Source organism: Pristis pectinata, chromosome 4 (assembly GCF_009764475.1).
Source record: "Pristis pectinata isolate sPriPec2 chromosome 4, sPriPec2.1.pri, whole genome shotgun sequence".
Lineage (NCBI taxonomy): Eukaryota > Metazoa > Chordata > Chondrichthyes > Rhinopristiformes > Pristidae > Pristis > Pristis pectinata.
Window position 1 is genome coordinate 46,969,864 of NC_067408.1, and position 20,184 is coordinate 46,990,047.

At 39.9% G+C, this 20,184-nt stretch overlaps 1 protein-coding gene across 1 annotated transcript; it reads right to left on the reverse strand.

The window, feature by feature from the left end:
- Nucleotides 1-9,517: 9,517 nt before the first annotated feature.
- On the reverse strand, nucleotides 9,518-14,845 carry LOC127569202 (homeodomain-interacting protein kinase 4-like). The gene is made up of 2 exons (XM_052013607.1): nucleotides 14,329-14,845; nucleotides 9,518-10,308 (listed from the first exon to the last, which is right to left on the reverse strand). Exons 1-2 carry the CDS (start codon nucleotides 14,843-14,845, stop codon nucleotides 9,518-9,520), a joined length of 1,308 nt encoding a protein of 435 aa, XP_051869567.1.
- Nucleotides 14,846-20,184: the final 5,339 nt, after the last annotated feature.

Consider the following 20,184-nt stretch of genomic DNA (forward strand, 5'->3'; position numbering starts at 1 on the left):
CATTTGCATAAATGAAGATAGAAATAGAAGGGAAGAGTCCGAGATGGACCACATGAAGGTGGAAAAAGGGTGAAAATCGACAAAAGTTGATGGAATTTTCCATTCCAGGGCCAGAACAAGAAACGGCACCTATACAATCAGCTCAATCTATTTTCCACGAAAAAAAGCAGACATAGCGAAACACTATAATAATTTGGAGGAAGTGGTTAGAGTCAAGGGAGAAGTTGTTTAATGTGAGACAAATTCAGTCAGGCAAAGGAGAGTGGTGGTGGAAGGGGACTGGTTTGGTCTCCTTTCAAGGAAGAAACAAAAATCCATCAGGTGCTCCTAGTGGGGGAAAATGTAGATGGATTGGCTGAGGTAGGCCAGGACAATGGAAACTGTTTTTAAAAAAATGCAAGATTATAAGTTGTAAAGAGTTTGAACAAGGGGAAGAAAAAAGAGTTGAGCTGGGAAGAAATAAGTTCCATAGGTAAGAACAAGCGATAATGATGGGTCCACCATGCCAATACTGTTTCTGATTGTCAGAAAGGAGATAGAGAAGGTCTGTGTGTTGTAGTGGGGCAGTGGAGGGATCTGCAGAGGGGATAACATCAGTGAATCTGCAGTACAACAGTCTAATGTTCACAAATGGGGTCACTGGCGATAAAGATGTATAAAGAGATGTCTGGAAGCTGGAATTCAGCATTTGCAAGGTAGATTTTGGTTTATCTGAGGACAGTAATACCATCCTTCTCAGCAAGTTTAATGGTAATTCTTGAGCTGGGTCCACTGTACTGAGCTCAAGTAGGGTAAATGTGAGGTTATCCACTTTGGAAGGAAGAAGCTAATTGCATATTATTTAGACTGTGAAACTACAAAATTTTGCGGTACAAACAGATCTGAGGATCATAGTACTGTATACGAAACGCAGGAAGTTAGCATGCAGGTATAGCAAACAGATCTGTATGTAGGCTATGGAACGTTGGCCTTTGTTACAACGTGTATGAAGTATAAAAATGAGAAAGTTTATTCATCCAATGTTACAGGATGTTGGTGAGGCTGGACCTGGTGTACTGCTGACAATTTCTGTCTCCATATATTTAAGAAAAGATGTTTTTGGATTTGAGGCTGTGCAGAGATGGTTGATTCTTGGGATGAATGAGTGAATGTATGAAGACAGGTTGGGCGAATACTCATTGCTGTGTACAAGAATGAGAGATGACCTTATTGGAATATAAGGTTCTGATGTGTGGTTGGGGGGGGGGGGGGGGGGCGGAGGGGTGTGGATTGACAGGGTGGATGCTGAGAGGATGTTTACCCTTGTGGAGTATCTAAAACTAAGTGCCATAGTTTCAGAATAAGGAGCCATCCATTTAAGATAAAAATGAGAAGGAACTTAAGGGTTGTGACTCTTTGGAGTTCTCTGGCCAGAGATTTATGAAGGCACAGTCTTTGAATATCTTCAAGGCAGAGAGTGACAGACAACTCTTGAAGGGGGAAGTGAAGAGAGCAGGGAAGTGTTGAGGCCAAAAAATTGCTCAGCTACAAATGGTCAGTAGGCTCAAGGAGCCAAATGGTCTACTCCTGCTCCTGTTTCTTGTGTCTCTATACTATGATAGAACATAGAACAGCACAGCAGAGCACAGGAACAGGCGCTTCGGCCCACAAATGTTGTGCTGAATTAATTAAGTTAGTAATCAAATACCCAACTAAACTAATCCCTTGTGCCTACACAATGTCCATATCCTTCCATTTACTGCACATACGCATGCCTTTCTAAGAGCCCTTGAATGCCCCCATCGTACTTTCCTCCACACCATTCCAGGCACCCACCACTCAGTGTTTTTAAAAAAAATACTTGCCCCCTCTCATCTTAAATGCATGCCCTCTGGTATTAGACATTTCAATCCTGGGCAAAAGATACTGGCTGCCTACTCTATCTAGGTCTCTCATAATCTTATAAACCTCTACCAGATCTCCCCTCTGCTGCTCCAGAGAAAACAACCCAAGTTTGTCCAACCTCTCCTTGTAGCACCTGCCCTCTAATCCAAGCAGCATCCTGGTAAGCCTCTTCTGCACCCTCTTCAAAGCCTCAACATCCTTCCTATAATGGGGTGACCAGAAATGAATACTCCAAATACAGCCTAACTAGAGTTTTATGAAGCTGCAGCAAAACTTCCTAACTCTTGAACTCAATTCCTCAACTAATGAAGGCAGGCATGCCTTTACCACCCTATCAACTTGTGTAGCTGCTTTCAGGGATCTATGAACTTGGATTCCAAGTACTGGACAACTGCCATCTGAAACAATAACGTGTCTAATTGGTTCACTCTGACATTATTTTTCCCATGACAACAATATCAATATCAACATCTTGAGGTCACTATTGAGCAGCTACCTACAATTGCAGTTGTAGGAGCAGGTCAGAGGTGGGGCTTCCTGTGCTAAATGCCTGGCTACCTGACTCCCAAAAGTCTTTACCCATCTTCTGCATACATGTTAAGAGTGTGAAGAATATTGTCCACCTGGGAGAATGAGTACAAATCCAACAATGTTCAAGAACCTTCAACACCATCTGTGAAGGAGCAGCTTACGTTATGCATCCCACCTCCCACCAGCACAAAATTTACAGTAGTTCAGCCATGCTCTTAAGGGCAGGCACAATAAATGCTGGCTTTGCCATTGATGCCTACACCCTGTGGATGAATAAAAAGCTGAATGAGGAATAAAATGGATGAATAAAATTGTGAGCAAATGGGACATGTTTTAATTTTCACTGCCTGGGCAGATTTTTTTGAGGAATGTTGAAAAGCATGCTCGGAATGACTCCTAAATAATTGCAACTAGTGGAATCTTTATGCACTTCCTAACACTTGGGAGCAAAGTCAAAAATCTATCCTAACTTGTATGGAAGGGACAAAGAACATAACAGATTCTGCATTCTCCAAGGTGTGCAAAGACCCATGTACTGAAAAATAGCAACCAGTAAAAAATAAAGCAACCATACGCAGAAAATATTGGAGATAGTAACTAGTTTATTTTTAGCAATGTCAACATACACACACACACACACACACACACACACACACACACACACACACACACACACATGTGTATATAATCATTAAAAAATCTTGTTGCAATATTTATATTTTTTTAGAAAAGTAATTTCTTAATTATTTTGAAGCTAAGAGATAAGAGGCTTTCATACTCAAAATAAAGAAACTGAGTTCCCAAGGATATGAGTGATTAATAACAATAAAAGTCCTCCGTGTGCTCAAACCCACATGGTCCTTCATACTTATACCCAGGGTTGGGGTGGTTTCTTCTTGTCTTGTGTTCCAGTTATTTTTCCTGTTTATAATCCAGCCTATTTTGAAAAAAATGACATCTGAAATTACTCCATTGTTTGAATGAAAATTGTAATTCTTTCTATGCTACATAACCCTGTTGACTATAACCACTTGTGTGCTATAATTACTCGGCTATTACAGGAGAATTCCTCAACATTCTTGGCTCTTGCTCTGACTAAATTGAGAAAGCATGCTCAGAGATGTCATCTCACCAGGGTGGGAGCCAAAGAACAGTAATATTACTAAAGATAGAACTCCTGATGATTTTCCTTGTTCCCACTGTGAAAGTGCCTCCCTGTTATTTGGAGCCATGTAAAGCAGTGGCCTGATCAGGATCTGCAACTGCAGTAGCACCAAGATACCTGTTGCAGTGCATTAAGGATGTTAATTGAGGTACTTACAGTTAATATGAAAATGCATGATTGTGATAGCACTGTCAATGGCAAATACATTTTTTCTGGTCCAAAGTGGTCCACAGTAGAAATGTTTTTTTCTCTTTGAATAGTGCCTTGGAAATATTTTGCTTTCACCTTGGAGACACTGGTGCTTGTACTGTGCCAAAGCTGTCACTTTCTTGGCCTAAAATATTGGCCAAAGCTTGGAAATTACTCTTTTGAACATACCATCACATTCATTAATTTAAAGCTTATCGCAAGCACAGCTTTAGTACTATCACTGAATTCATCAGTTGAATCTCCCTCACCAGCTTTTGGCTCTTCTCTTTCAGGAATTGCTTTCCGTAGCTATTGAAATCTTTGACGATCTGGATTTCACTTTTGCCTTTGGTGCTAAACAAAAACAATGATGAAATCTGAATAAAGGCATAATTTTATAAATAACTTCCTTATGGTACAGGTTTTCCAGAACACTGTCATACTACCTAGCTCCTTGGATACCAATCTGAATTCAAATAAATTTAAGTGATACCAATAGAACAATTTAATCCCAGTCCCATCCCTCGCAAATCATGTGATCATAAACTGAAGGTAGGGGAAAGGAGCAGCTGGCATGAAATTGTTCTGGAGTATTACAATACTCACTGGTTAAAGCCACCCACAGAATGGTTTTCAGTTCCAATGGTAAGGCCCCTGTTTCCTCATGCTTAATGAGAGCAAGGGGACTATAATGTATAAAGATAGACTTGGTAAAAGTGTCATCCATAATTACAGTTCTCAAGCAGACTATAATACAGCTTTGCCTCTTTTTATCCCACAGCAGTAGTGGCTCACTTTTACAAACCTGCAGATCTGCCACATTGGTCACGAAGCTTTAAGTCTCCCCTTATCCCAGATCTTGTACTCATTCACTCAAATAACTCAAACTCACTATGTCCACCTTTCGTTCTATGTTAAATCCTGCTCACCTATAGCCTCATCTTAGATAACATCCATTGGCTTCCATTCCATTAATGCCTCAATTTCCAAGTTCTCCAATCATCCACAAAACTCTTCAAGATCTTGCTTCACTCTTCATTCAACCTTTGACTTTGCAACCCAATTTGCAGGTCTCCTAAATTCTGCACCCAAACATCTCCCACTACTCCACCATTTATGGCAGACTTTTCAGCTTCCTCTTTGTGACTTCCTTCCAAAAGATTTTTGCTCTGCCTTAAGAAAGATTTTTTTTTTGACCTAATATCCAGTCATCCCAACAGACTCCTGTAGAAATGGAATCTGGAGATAGCAAGTGCAGGATAGAAACTTCATCTTTTTTGAAGGAGAATTGATATACTTCCAAAATAAGCCAATCCCTTAAGGACACACAAATTGCAATGTAAATGTTGAGTTATTTGTCAAAACCAATTCCGCTTTGTGACACTCTATGACAAATATTGAAACATAAATTGTATCTTGAAGGATCTTGCAATAGTATGAAATGGCGATGACCACACTTCAAAATTCCTGCAATAAAGCACTTGGCATATCCTGTGTTCATAAAAGGCACTGGGTAACTGCAAGTCTTTTATCTTTCTGAATTGTTAAAAGGATTAAATGGTTACATAAGTCCTGTGTATTAACTTGTGTGGTTAGTGAGGTTATGTTATTGGCACAACAATGAAATAATGATTTTGAGCTTTGGGTCAGCAAAAAATAGCGGACAACCTGACTGTGCAAGTTGCAAGTTTCCTGATTAAGTTAATTATCATAGCCCTTAGCAAATATGGGGTTACGGTAGAAATTAAGGAAAAAAACAATCATGAGCCTCACATTTGATTACCAATAACCTTGATGGGAAGTGCATGCACCCAGGGAAAAGACTAGTCTCAGCCATGCTGCCATGTTCCTGTGGTTGATGACCATGCCAGCATTAATTGCCTAGTGCGAGTGCAATACAATTTTGGTTTGTGTGAATTACTAGAAATGGCTGATGCCAATGTATTCAAGTTGTAGCAATGTACTTCTTCAGGACAAGGGAGAAAAGAAGAAAGAGGATGAGAAGACAAATGTAGAAAATTTTTTGTTCATTGTCTATCCTCTATAATTCTATTTAACAGTGCAGAAACCATCTGAGCTGTGTGTTTGAAATGGTGATATCCTTCACTCTGATTCTTGTTAAATTAAAATAGCTTTACTCCCCACCTCACCCCAACACTGAACAAGAAATAATATGACAAAAATCATAAGATACACATGGCCTTTAAAATTTGGTGTGCAACCCTCAGGAGTGATACTTAAGGAAACAATGCAGAAAAGCTCATTTTTAAAAATTTAAACAAACAACTAATAGCCAACATTTTCATAAGACTTGTAACTCATGTCAGAGATATATCAGACTTGATATGGTTATAATTATTACTTAAATACCAGAGGCTGGGTAAAACATCCAGAGTACTCACCCCTTGCTTGCCCATCTCGCTTTTGCGCTCTCTCTCTCTCTCGCGCTCTCTCTCTCGCACTTTCTCTCTCTCTCTCGCACTCTCTCTCTCTCATTGGCCAGTTCTAGCACTGCCCCTCCTGTACATTTCTTTTACTCCTCTAGTTAATGTTGATCAGCTTTGTCTTGCTTTGTGTTTAATTCCAGACATATCCTGTTATTTTGTACTTTTTCATATTCTACCTTTAAGCATGATTTTGTTCCTGTGGATTCTTCACTTACAATAGAAGAAACATTTCTTAATTATTCACTCCCAAATTTATTCTTACCTTCTACTACTTTTGATGTATCAGAGTTATGGTTGAGTTGTCCTTTCTCAGTTAGGGTAAAGGATCGTGTACTTTCACTTTGTGGACTGGCTGACCAGGTGCTAACATTTACTGTGTTCCATTCTTTATCTAGAAGCCCACGTCCTTTATGTCCTTTTAGAACAGGTACAGGGGGATCAGTTTCCTTTGGCTGGTCACTTGGTGTTGACCTCCTTGATCTAGACCACATCTGTCCAAGTAGCTTAATGGCATTATGTCTTGGTTGTCTATGAGCTGCCGTCCGCCCATTACTGCTCACATTTTTATCAATTGTCACAGGAAGAGGTTTCCTGTTGTCAACCTGTTGGGAGGTAAGAGTTGACAATATGCATTACGGTAACCAGTATGAGATTAGGTCAAGTTCAAATAAAAGAGACAAGGAAAGAAGGTAACTAATTTTTTAAAAAGCCAAGGTAAGAAATAGAGGGCATTAAAAACACAACTTGGACAGAACTGAACTCATTATCCATATTGGACAGCAATTCCCTGTTGACAATTAACTCTATTTCCCTTTCCACAGATTATTGCCTGGTTTGCTGAATGTTTCCAGCATTTTCTGCTTTGATTTCAGATTGAGCATCTGCAGTTTTTTTTTTAATTTGATTCCCTCCTGGCATATGACCTGACATTTTATTCTACTATTTAAGGGGTAAGAAATCTGCAGCAGCTCTGGACGAGACCTGATCTGAATTGTTAAGGAAGTGTACAGAGATTTTCATCCAGTTGTTAATTTAGCTATTTAAATGCATATTCTGTATTTGGTGGTATGCTGTAATGCATGTTCTGGATTGTGCAAAGTTTGCTGCCCAAGTAAACACAATATGCAGTGAAGATGACCCAGGTGAAGACCTTAATCTTCTTCCCTTTTCAGATGCTCACTGATCTACTTTGCACTTGCACATCAGCATTTGTGATGTTGGGATATGAAGTTGTTTCTATTATCTTGTTTAAAGGAGTGGAAGTGGTATCTTTAGACTTTCCTACCAGCAATGTGGAGGACACCTTTCATACAAATTGAAATCTCCTTCCATTAATTATCCAACAGACATATTTGATAATTTGATTGATTCCTTATGTCGTAAACCTAGTTACTACATTAGAACAATGACTGCATGTCAAAGGTACTTTGTTGTCAGTCTGTAAGTCACCTTGGAGTGTCCTAAGGTTGTGAAAAGTGCAATATAAATGCTGGTGTCCAGTGGCTGCAGTGTGTACCATTCACGGAATGAACTACAGTGACTCACTTGGGCTACTCCACCAGCACCTTCCAAGCCCCACAATCTCTATAACCAAGGAGGCAAGGGAGCAGGTGTATGGGAGCACCACCTTCTGAAGGTTCCCCTCCCAGTTGCATGCCATCCTGATCTGGAGGTGTATTGCCTGTCCTCCATCACTGAGCTTAACTCATGGAACTCCTTGCCCAACAACACTGTGGGAACACCTTCACCTCAAGGACTGCAGCAGCTTAAAAAGGTGGCTCCCCAACACCACCTCAAGGGCAGTTCGGGATGAGCAATAAATTTTGGCCTTACCAGTGATGCCCAGCTTCCAAAAAGGTGAATAAGTAAAAAAAAGTCTTCCTTCAACATGGAAAAGAGAACTTATCACTTTCACAAGACCTTACATCCCTGTCTCTTTACAGTCCATTGGCATAAATTTGTTAATTCATTACATATGCCAAATTAGTAACTTTCCAGGTAGAGTGAGGAGAAATTTATTTATTCTTGGCCCAGGAAACACAGTAAATCCATCCATAATTTCTCTCTAAATTCACCGCTTTTACATTGCCACGATTTCTGGGAGTTTCATCTTGTAAAGGGTATGGAGAAGCTGAGTATGGATTGCAATGCTAGGCATGTGTGTACTTGGGTGCAGACCACCCAACACAGCCTGAATGAAGACCTGCTGGGCTTCCTAGATCAAAGGAACTTCAAGGAAGATGGTGACATAGACGATCTCCCTTCCCCTCCACTCACCAAAAGCAGAGCTTCCCAAGGCAGGACAGAGTTTGAAAGGCAAGTAAAAAAAATCTTGTAATCAGCTGCAGGGTTGTTCAGAGATTAGTGTGTGTGGCCGTGTATTTTCACCTTGTAAGCCCAACATTATTCTGCAAATACAAGGTTTGCAGCTGTACCTAAGTTTGCTGAAGGGCAATGCACAGCTGGAATTAGAGGCAAATGGGACACTAGCACCCTCAATAAGCATCAAAATAAACATTTTAAGAGTGAGGTTATAGGCAAGCAAGGACACTTTCCATATCTATTTATTTGTTCACTGGATATTGACATCATTGGCCAGCACTTATTGTCTATTTTTAATTGCCCCTGAACTGAGGAATCAGTTGAAAGTTGACCAAATTGTTGAGTTGCAGTCATGTATAGTCCCTTCTACAAAAGGATGGCAAATTTTCTTCCCTGAAGGATGTTATTGAACTGGATGGGTTTATACAATACTACAGTAGTTTTACCACAGTTACCAGCTTTTATTTTTTTTATTCAGGCTTTATTTAATTGTTGAGTTTAAATTCTACAACTGCCATAGTGAAATTTGAATTCACATTACTAGGTCAATTAGATGCTGGCCTTGTGTAACAATAATGACAGACACCTCTGAAAGCTGACAGGTTTAAGATCTTGTGCATGACCCTGACTTGCAGCCGCTACGATGGGAGCAGCCTAGCCAGGGGACAAGCCTGCACCAGACCTGATCCTAGGCCATGTTAGTGGTCAATCACAGGCAGTTCCAACGCTCGGTGGTTTGGATAGGAGCAATGTACTTTGGATATGTTGCCCAGACATGACACTGGGCAACGTATTAGACCACTCCATTATCCTGATGCTGTTATCTTGCAAAATACTGAAAATGCCAGAAATACTCAGCACGTCCGGCAACATCTTTGAAGAGAGGAATTGTTCTGGTGAAGGTTCATTGACCAGAAATGTTAACTCTGTTCCTTTCTCCACAGATGCTGCCTCACAAAAAAACTGCTCTGAATTACATCTATCCTTTCACAAAATGCCAAGAACCAACCTCTTTTTCAAATTCGTCCATAGCTGAATCATCCAAGTCGTCTTCTGTTGATTGTTCAATGGCTTGAGGCTTTTGGTGTGCATAGGCTGATTCATACTGTTGATTATCTACATAGCAACTCTTTATGAAGCTTTGACAGCAATGAAACTGAGTTTCAGCTTTTTTACTGGGAGTTAAAGCCACATTGAGGGCCTGTGCAGATATATTATAGTATTTTGTATTTTTGTATTTTGATTTGATCTTCTGCATTGTGATAAATGGGTGCTTTAAAGCTGCATTTGCGGCAGTGCGCTGCCTTGGATCAAAGATGAGTATTTTCTTTATGAGAGCCACCATCATAAACTGGTCAAACAGTTCAGCTTTCAGTTCCTTATCTGGAAATATAGTTTTGGTATTGATGGTTACTAGTTGGTCAAGTGAATTCAGGTTTATTGTTCTGGTCTCCAGAGGTTGCACCATTGTCTCTGCTTGATACTCATCAATTGATTTGAGCCTCCACTTGTATGTTGAATTAGGCTGACGAGCTTTTTTAAAGAAATGATGGGTCTTGCTGGCTGTTTCCAAAATTTGATCACTTGGTAGCCCTTGTGTTTCAACAATATACCTGATCTGATCATACTCATTGGTACCAGGATAGATGGGCCAACCAAGGTGAAGTTCTGCCATAACACAACCAAGAGACCACATGTCCATTTTTTCAGAGAAGGGCAGGCCAAGTAAGATCTCAGGTGCTCGGTAAAATCTAGATTGGATGTATGGCCCTGCAGTGAAGCAAAAAAAGTCCTTTGAACAAAAGTAAGAATGAATGAAATGTATCAAGATAGTACAGAAACAAGTATGTAGTTAATCAAATTATGATTGCTAAATAGAATACTTTAAAAATGTAAGCCATCTGATAGCTACAGAATGTCAGGCATTATTCTTGTACCAATGATGACATCACAGTATCTTGGATATTTTATTAATGAATGTCCCAGTCTTGTATTTTGTTAACACTGATGGCTATCACAGAGTCAAGAATATTGCAACAATAATATTGCTACACCCATCCTTTGGAACAGTGAGCATGTCACAATGCCTATAATATCATACCAGGAAACAAACTCTAAAGAACCAACAAACTCCCGTTAGTGGCCAAGATATTTTTATTTTCAGTTGTTGTCCATAACTCACGGATGGCAGAGATGACAATTTTCTCCATTATGTTACAAGCTGGAAGAGAGACAGTGAAGACCAATACTGATCTTGCATTGTATATGACAATTTTATTTGTTTTTGTATTGAAGAAAAGTCATGATTTTCACCTCTCCATTCCCAACCTTAGTACCACCTTTGAAAGGAATATCAATATAGACAATTACAACATTTAGCAAAATTAAGCTTTTTGATTTAATTTTGGATTTCTGTTCATTTCTTTATATCAAGCCAGTACACTGGTGGTTGGAAAACTAATATGAAGATCCTCGTGCCAAATATACTTTGGTCCAAACTTTCAGATGCAGGGTCAATTGAGAGAAATCATTTGGATTTAGCCAGCTGATGTGATAGCAGCAGACTGACCAGTCCTTCACAGATTTGAATTGCCAAATATTCAAAATTGAGAAATACCCAATAAAACTTCATGATTTTTAAGAAGACCAGAGAAGTGAGAGACTAGTAATCATTGGTATCCTGCAGGATTTCAGAGTTCTTGTATATAATTCGCAAAAGCCTGGTATGCAGGTCTTGTAAGTAATTAGGAAGGCCAGCAGAATGTTGGTTTATTGCTAGTGGAATTGAAAGCAGAAGTATGGAGATTATGCTTCAGTATATAGGGCATTAGTAAGAGACCCCATCTGTACAATATTCATCTTCATATTTAAGGAAGGACGTTAAAGAATTGGAAGCAATTAGGAAAAGGTTTACTAGGCTAATTCCTTGAATGTGCGTTTTGTCTTTTTTTTATTTATTAGTCACATGTACATCGAAACACACAGTGAAATATGTTGTTTTGCGTTACTGAGAATGTGCTGGGGCAGCCTGCAAAAGTGTCGCCACTCTTCCGGCGCCAACATAGCATGCCCACAACTCCTAACCTGCACATCTTTGGAATGTGGGAGGAAACCGGAGCACCCAGAAGAAACCCACGCAGACATGGGGAGAACATATAAACTCCTTACAGACAGCAACGGAATTGAACCCGGGTCACTGGCGCTGTAATAGCGTTGGCTACATCTACTGGAGTTTGGAAGAGTGAGAGGGGACGATTGAAATATCTTAGGTCCTTGTGGGTCTTGACAGTGTGATGTGAGAAAACTTTTCCTCTTGTGGGAGAATCTAGAACTGGTGGAAATCTCTTCCTGGGAGCAGCTTTTGAATATACTTAAGGTGCAGGCGGATAAATACTCAGTGAACAAGGCAGCAAAAGGTTGACATAGGTAAATAGGAATACAAAGTTGAAGCTACAATCAAATCAGCCATGACCTTATTAGATGTTGGCGCATACTTGAAGGGCCATGTGGCCTTATCCTGCTCCAAAGTCATAAATTTGTATGAATCACTGAAAGGTTTCATATGACTGCAGCAGACACCTATTCCTTCTCCTTTGTACTTGTATATCCTCCTCTTGGATGCATCAGTACGATTCATCTCAGTCTCCACAAAATTAGAAATTGTGCTTTTAATTCCATTAAAATTATCAATAAAACTTCTGAACAAAAATGGTTTAATGATAAGTCATACAGGACCCCACCTTCTGCCCTCTACTTCCCTGAGCGACCACCCTTGTACCCCTACCCTCTGCTTTTTCTCTTTAAGTGAGCTAACTACACATTCGACTGATCCCACTAGCTTTGGTATTCATTAACACTCCATGTGACTTGTTCGAAAGCCTTTTGGAAATCTAGATGAATTGCATCTAGTGAATTATCGTTGTTTACTCTCTCTGTTAGCTCTACAAAGAATCAATGGGTTTGGTCAAGCAAGAATGTCCCTTATGAAATTTAACTCTTAATACTTATATATGGTGTCTTGATTTTTTTTTCTCCTGTGGAAAGGAATTTCACCTATGTCTGTAAAATGGTCTGTAGTTTTCTGGGAATGTTTTATTTCCCTTCTTAAATGTAGCATTACCTCTGACACACTTTATTTGCAATACTGCACTGTTAAATGTGTTATATTGCCTTTGCTCCTTGGATTCTTCTAAAATGTAATCTGTTTGGATCAGGGCCTTTTATCTTTGTGTATGGTTAGGTTATTTAATGTTTTCTCTCTTCAAGTAATAAAGTCTGTTACTTCTGTGTAATCTCAACTTCTGACATCATACCTAACTGTTGTCTGCCTGGTACATGCTGATGTGAAGTATTTGTTTCTTATTTCTGTTATTTTATTTCCTGCTCCTGTTACAACTTTAATTTTTCCACTTTTGGGCCTGTTCAATATTTTATATTTTTATGTTCCTTGATCACTTAATTTCAAAGTTTCCTTTTATTTTCTTAAATGTGACTACTTTCCTAAATGGATTTGGATTTTCCCTGGCTCATGCTCCCAGTTGCCGTCTGCATCCTTTATGTAATCTGTTCTTTAGTCTCGGCCTTTCTCTCACATGCTCGTTCATTCCTGGTGTTTCATTAATGTTTAATTTGTTCTTGTGAATTGTTTGCCAATATCTTCCTATTTTTATTTTTCCAATTTCTTTTCTCAGCTCCTTGAAATTATCCTTTCTTGAATCTGTAATCTTGTCTTCATAACAATTGTAACTTTCTGAAGTATTATCAATATGCAGGGAATGGATGGATATATATCATGTACAGGCAAAAGAGATTTATTTTAATTTGGCTTCGTGTTCAGCGCAGACATCATGGACCATTGGCCCTGTTCCTGTGCTGTACTGTCTGTGTTCTGTGTAATATTATGGTCACTCAAGAATGTAAGTGCAGCGATGCCATTTACTGAAAGGGTTAGACTATATGAGTAAGGAAGTCTTGCTACAGTTATATAGGGCACTTGGTGAGACCACTCCTTGAAAACTGTGCACAGGGTGAGTCTCATTGCTGAAGTAAGGGTCAGCTTGCTTTAGAAATGTTGCAATGAGAGTTCATTAGATAGATTCCTGTCAGTCCTATGAAGCATGGCTGAATAAAATGGATATCATCCTCTAGAATTTGAATAAATGAGAGGTGATCTTGCTGAAATATATAAAATCCTGAGAACTGACACGTTTCCTCTGGTTGGACAGTTTAAAACCAGAGAAAGTGGTGGAGAGGTGCAAATATTGTTATAGCTTCAGAGTAGGGGGGTGGATTTGTAAGAATGAGATAAGGAAAAACCTCTTTGCTCAGAGAATTGTGAATGGATAAGTCTACCATCGGGGACTGGTTGCTCATTTGACATATTCAGAAATTGACATTTAAAGACACCAAAGTAAAGGGGTAACTGGAGTTGATGATGAAATTCATGCATAATCTAACTGGATTCCAGAGCATTCTAAGGCGACTCTATGATCTGCTCCTGCTCCTTTTTCATTCAATTTGTTTGGTGCTCCAAAATCTATTTAATGCAATCTTGAATACACACAGCCCTTTGTTGATGAGTTCAAAGAATCACAGACCAATGAAGTGTAAGAACTGTTCACCTTGGTCCTAAATGTTATCTTGAGTTATCCTGAAACCCCTCCCTCTAGACCCCCATAGCAAGGAGAAATAATCTCCTCACGTCCATTCTCTCTGGCCCTGTCAGAGTTAATGTATGTTTATGTTTACTAATTCTGTACACAAGAAAAATAATTGAAAATGAATACATACCTTTAATCTGCTGAATATCAGGCAAAAAGCAAGCAGAACCAAAATCAATCAGCTTTATTTTGAACGGAAACTTGGCCTTCCCAACGAGCATGATATTTTCAGGTTTGATGTCCGTGTGAACAATAGAAAGCTCCTTCAGTTTCTTCAGAGCAATGAGCACCTGCTTTGTGATGGAGCGAATATGCCTGATTGGTAGTGGAACAAAGTCATTTTCCTTCTGATACTCGTACAGACTTTGCTCCAGAAGCTCAAACACAAGGCAAAGCTTGGTATCATCATTGAAGGATTCAAAAAAATGAACAATACAGAACTTGTCTGAATCCACAGATTCCAACATCCTCAGTATTTTTAACTCACACTTGATGACCCCTTTCCGGAAATTATAGTTTCGTAATATCTTTATGGCCACATAGTGGCCAGAAGTCCTTTTCCAACATTTTTTCACTTCTCCAAATGTTCCCTTTCCTAAAACAGCAATGATGTCATACTCATCAGTGTCAGAGTACATAACAGACATCTTCAAAAGATCTTCCTAAATCTAACACTTTCAGTATTCAAGTAAAGCTCCATTGTATCCAACAACAGAACGTGCAACATGTTCCATTTCAGTACCTAGCTCTGTGATGCAGTGGACATCCCACTATGACACAGGTTCACCTAGTGACCATATGCCCAGCAACAGAACCTGGTGATCTCAGACTGACCACTCTGCTATGAGTTCCAATGAGATGGGAATCCATTCGTCCTCGTTTCTACCCTGTGGCCATGAATTTTGACAGGCTCATTCATTTACTATCAAGTACCCAGAAATATTGATTACACAATACAAATGCTTTGCTCAAAGTGCTCCATTTGGTAGATTGTATTCACGTAGAAATAACATAATTCAGAGGTGCTGCACAAGTCTTTGCAAGGATGATCACCCAATCCTTTTTTGGTATGAATGGCCCCATCCTGTGCAAGATAACCCCAGCACAGCATTTGCCCCAGTGTCTCTTGGCCCATAACTTGTGATCAGCGTTGAGCCACCTGTGCTCACCGCTAATATCAGAAGCAAACTCCTACATATCTTGCACAGTTCTCCCGTCCCAAACTTGTAGCCTGGAACTAGCTCTAAAGTGTGAGGTAGGTCTTGTGTGTCAGCAAGACCAGAACAAGCTGCAGCAACAAGTGCTGAAACATTCAGCTGAGCCACGTACTACCCTTGTGCTAGAACTGTCAACCTTGTTAAAATGCAAAATATTTAAAAACTACTAAACTGTTTAAAAAAACTTATAGTGCCTTTTTTCAAAAAAATTAAAATCAACAAATAAAATGTGAAAAATGAACTCAAACATCTGAAATAATCTGTACGTGCAGCTCCCAGGTTACATAAGGGTTCTGCTCCTGAGAACTGTCCATAAGCCAATTTCTCCGCAAGTCAGAAACAGTTGTTTTCTTTCAACACCCACTTCATATTGCTCTATATACATTTGCTATAATTCTTTAATTTCATCAAATATTCGCCCTAACACCTCCCATAATTAAACAATGGAATATATACTGTATTCGTTCATTAATGATACCGTCAAACATTATTATCACCAGCTAGAAAACCACCCATTTTTTGTAATGGGTCATTTGTAACCTGGGGAGCCCCTGTATTAGCTACTAGAGACACAAGAGACTGCAGGTGCTGCAGTCTGGAGCAACACACAAGGTGCTAGAGGAACTCAGTGGTTCAGGCAGAAAATGGATAGTCAACATTTCGGGTCCAGATGAAGGGTCTCGACTAGCAATGTCGACTGTCCATTTTCCTCCATAGATGCTGCCTGACCCACTGTATTAGCTACTACTCCGTTCCTTGCAGCAGGTTATTCCTCCATTGAAGTCAGTGGGAGCACTGTCCCTGGGTGGTTTGTGTGTGTTCCCCCTCCTCTCCCCCAGTCAGAAGCTGCCTAGTCAAACTCTTTTGTTGAATATCAGAATTGCAGGGTTGCTATGATTACATCAGGGAAGTGGCACAGAAACAGGCCATTCAGCCCAACCCATCCAGGCCAGCATTTATGCTCCATTCAAGCCTCCTCCCATCATTCCTCACTAATCCTATCGGCATAACCCTCTGTACCTTGTCTGGTCTTCTCTTCAATATATCTCTTAGCAGTTCCCTGTTGATGGAGAGTTCCACATTCACAACACTCTTTGGGTGAAGAAATTTCTTCTGAATTCCTTATTGAATTTCTTGGTCAATGACCACAGACTGACCGTAATTTTGCGATTTCCACATTTGCAAATGCATGCAGAAAAATGGAAGTTGCTCTTAACTAGATAAAGTACCATCAATGACCACTGACTGATTTCCTTTGAAAATCCATGCATTCCAGATCCACATTGATGCCTAAAAGCAGTGGAACTCTTGTTGTGACAGTGCATGTGCAGGGAAGGAAGCCCTTTGAAGCAAGAATACAGCAGCCAGACAGGTAAAACACACCAGATCTGCTTATAACAACTGTGCAGCATGAACAACTGCTCCAATACCATAACAGGCTAAGACCATCCAGACCAAAATGGGATGGGTAGTCATCCTTGTAAGGAGCTGTGCAGCATTTCTGGGTTCATTTGTTTCCATGCGAATATAATCTACCATGTGAAGCACCTTGGGGGAAAAGCAACAGTGCCTTAGGATTTTTATTGTGTTGTCAATATTTCTGGGTACTTCAAAGTAAATAAATGAGCCTGACAATGTGGGAAATTGGGGAAAATAGGTTACAAGGAAAATTATTGGGGAAATGGGATTGCTCTGCAACCTGGCATAAACTCAGTGGGCTGGTATTTGCCTCTTTCTATGTTGTAATGGAATCTGGAAACATGGAAATAGCATAAATAATGTTAACAGAAGAGTTTGAGAAAAGCAAACTTTTGCTAGCAAAACTAAGTTAGTACTTGATAGAACTAGAACTTGGGTTCCAGACCTAGTTCAGTCCCTCACATTGTAGCCTATTTGCGTGGTGAACAAATATAAGAAAGTGAAGCAGTAGTCGGCCATTCAGCCTCTCATGCCTCCTTCACACCTGAGTTCCACTTTCCTGCATTAACCTCAAACTACCTAACAATCTGTTAATTTCTGAATACATTCAGCTACTGAATCTAGCCCAGACACAAGACATTCTGCAGATGCTGGAAGCTGGAGCAACACATACAGAATGCTGGAGGAACCTAGCAGGTCAGGCAGCATCTGTGGAGGGAAATAAACAGTTGACGTTTCGGGTCGAGACCCTTCATCAGGACTGAATCTTCCCCAGTATTTGTTAAGAATTCCAAAGAACCACTACCTTCTGGGTGAAGAAATTTTGTCTCATCTCAGCACTGAATGGCCAATCCCTTATTTTAAGTTTGTGACCCTTGGTTCCGAGACATCCCAGCATAGGAAACTTCATTCCTGCATCTACCTTGTCAAGTCCTGAGAGAATTTTGTGGGTTTCAATGAGATCACACCTCATTCCTCTAAACCCATCAGAGAGTAGGCCAGTTTGCTTAATGGCTCCTTGTATAAGAAAGCTGCCATCCCAGGAATCAATCTGGTGAACTCTCATAGGGCTCCCTTCATCCCAAGAATATTCTTTCTTCAGGAGTGAAACCAGACCTGCACACAATATTCCAAATGCAGTCTCTCCAAGACCTTATATAATTGGAGCAAGAAGTCTTTATTCATGTAATAAAATCCTTTTACAATAAAAGCAAACACATATTTTGCCTTCTTAATTGCTTGCTGTAACTGCACGGGAATTTCCAATGATTTCTTAACAAGGAATGCTGGCCTCTCTGAACACAAACCGCTCTCTGTCTCTCACTGTTCCAAAAAAAATACTGCCTTTCTATCTTTTTGACCAAAGTGGATGGCCACACACGTTCCATCTGCTAACCCAGTCACTTAGCGTGTCCATATCCCCTTGAAGACTCTCTGCAACTTCCTTTCAGCTCACCTCCCACTCGTATCCTCAGAAAACTGGGATATATTACATTTGATTTCCCCATCTAAATTATAGATTGTGAAAAGGTGGGGCCCCAGCACTTTTCCTGAAACACACCACCACCAGTCACAGCCTCTCAACGTGATAACTACTTGTTCATTCCTACTCTTTGTTTTCTGTCTTTAACTAGTCCTCATTTCAGGCCACTGTATTACCCTCAGTATATTGTGCATTCATTTGTTTATTAATCTATTATGTGTCGACCTTATAAAAGGCATGTTGAAAGTCCAAATACAATGCATCTACTTGTTCCCCCTTATCAGTTCTGCAAGTTAAAATCCAAAAATGGTCCAACAATATTTCCCTTTCATTAATCCAAATTATCTCTGCCCAATTCTATTAGTACTTTCCATAAAGTAGGTCCCTGCATAAAGGAGGACACAAAATAATCCCTTTTTTCCCCATTATCATCCCTCCCATATCAGTCTGTAGAGGATCCACATTAGCAGCTAATCTTTTCCTTTTTGGATATCCATAGAAATTTTCACAGTGTGTTTTTTGCTAGACTGATTCTTTATTCTATTTTCTGTTTCCCTATCAATGTCTTGGTGATTCTTTGCTTAATTTTAACATTTTCCCAGTCCTCAGAAATACTCTTTGGGCAACATTATAGGCCTCTTCCTTTGATCTAATACTGCCTTTAACTTCTAATGAGGGCCATGATCAGACTACTTTTCTGTTTTCTTTTTGAGTTAAAGGGATATATGGGATTTGTAAACTATATAGCAGTTCTTTAAATTCCAGCATACTTCACTTTTAGAAGGAAAACAGAAGAAGGATCTCAGACCTGAAACGTTAACTGTTTCTCTTTCCGCAGCTGCTGCCTGACATGCTTAGTTTTTCCAAAATTTTCTGTCTTCGTTTCAGATTTCTGACATCTGCAGTTTTTTTTTACTTTCACTTTTAGAAGGGATGGGCCAAATGGAATAGGAGGATTTGGAGCCTTAATATTAAGGAATACGATAAAGGCAGCAGAGAGGAAGGATGTTAGAACACCCTCCTCCCCCCAGCAAACTACAGTAGTAATGCGAGACATAGTATAAATCAGGAAATCAGAGGGTTTTGTTTTACTTCATACAAAGCCCATTCTTTACATTCTTGCTACCAATTTATAATGTATGCCTGGGTTCTTACTCTAAGTGCACATAATGCTAGCAATATAGTGAATCAAAAGGAGTCATGGAGAATTAAAACAAGGGCACTTCATTTATTGCACTCTCTCTAATTATACCGTGCACACATCGCACATGTCACATATTTACATACACTGCACAAATATTCAGGTGTTCATTGGTCGTAGAGTCATACAGCACAAAAACAGGCCGTTCATCCCATCATGTCCATTGTCCCTGCTGCCTGTTGAACTTTCCTATGTTAATCCAATTTACCTGCATTAGGTCCATGGCCTTCTATGTCTTGGTGATTCAAGTACTTTAATGTTGTGTGAGTATCTGCTCCACCACCTCTTCAGGCAGCACATTCCAGATTCCAACCACCCCCCCCTTGTGTGGGAAAAAAAGCTCCCCTTCTGATCCCCTCTAAACCATTTGTCTCTCACCTTAAACCTTCTCCTATGATGGGGTGTATAAGACAAAAGGGCAAAAGAGTTTTTCTAACTACCCTGTCTATCCCACTTATAATTTTATATACTTTTCAAGTCACCGCTCAGCCACATCTGCAGCTAGTGAAAACAAACCCAGTTTCTCCTTACAACTGAAATGCTCCAACCCAGGCAACTTCCTGATGAATCTCCTCTGCACCCTCTCCAGCGCGATGGCACCCTTCCTATAGCGTGGCAACCAGAATTGCACACAGTACTCCAGGCATAGCTTAACCAATGTTTTAT

Bases quoted from the DNA above. Each gene is read 5' to 3' on its own strand.
- LOC127569202 (XM_052013607.1), bottom strand. From the start codon at position 14,845: ATGTCTGTTATGTACTCTGACACTGATGAGTATGACATCATTGCTGTT. The intron at 10,309-14,328 runs GTATGTATTCAT...GCTTCACTGCAG, and splicing joins TGATATTCAGCAGATTAAAG to GGCCATACATCCAATCTAGA.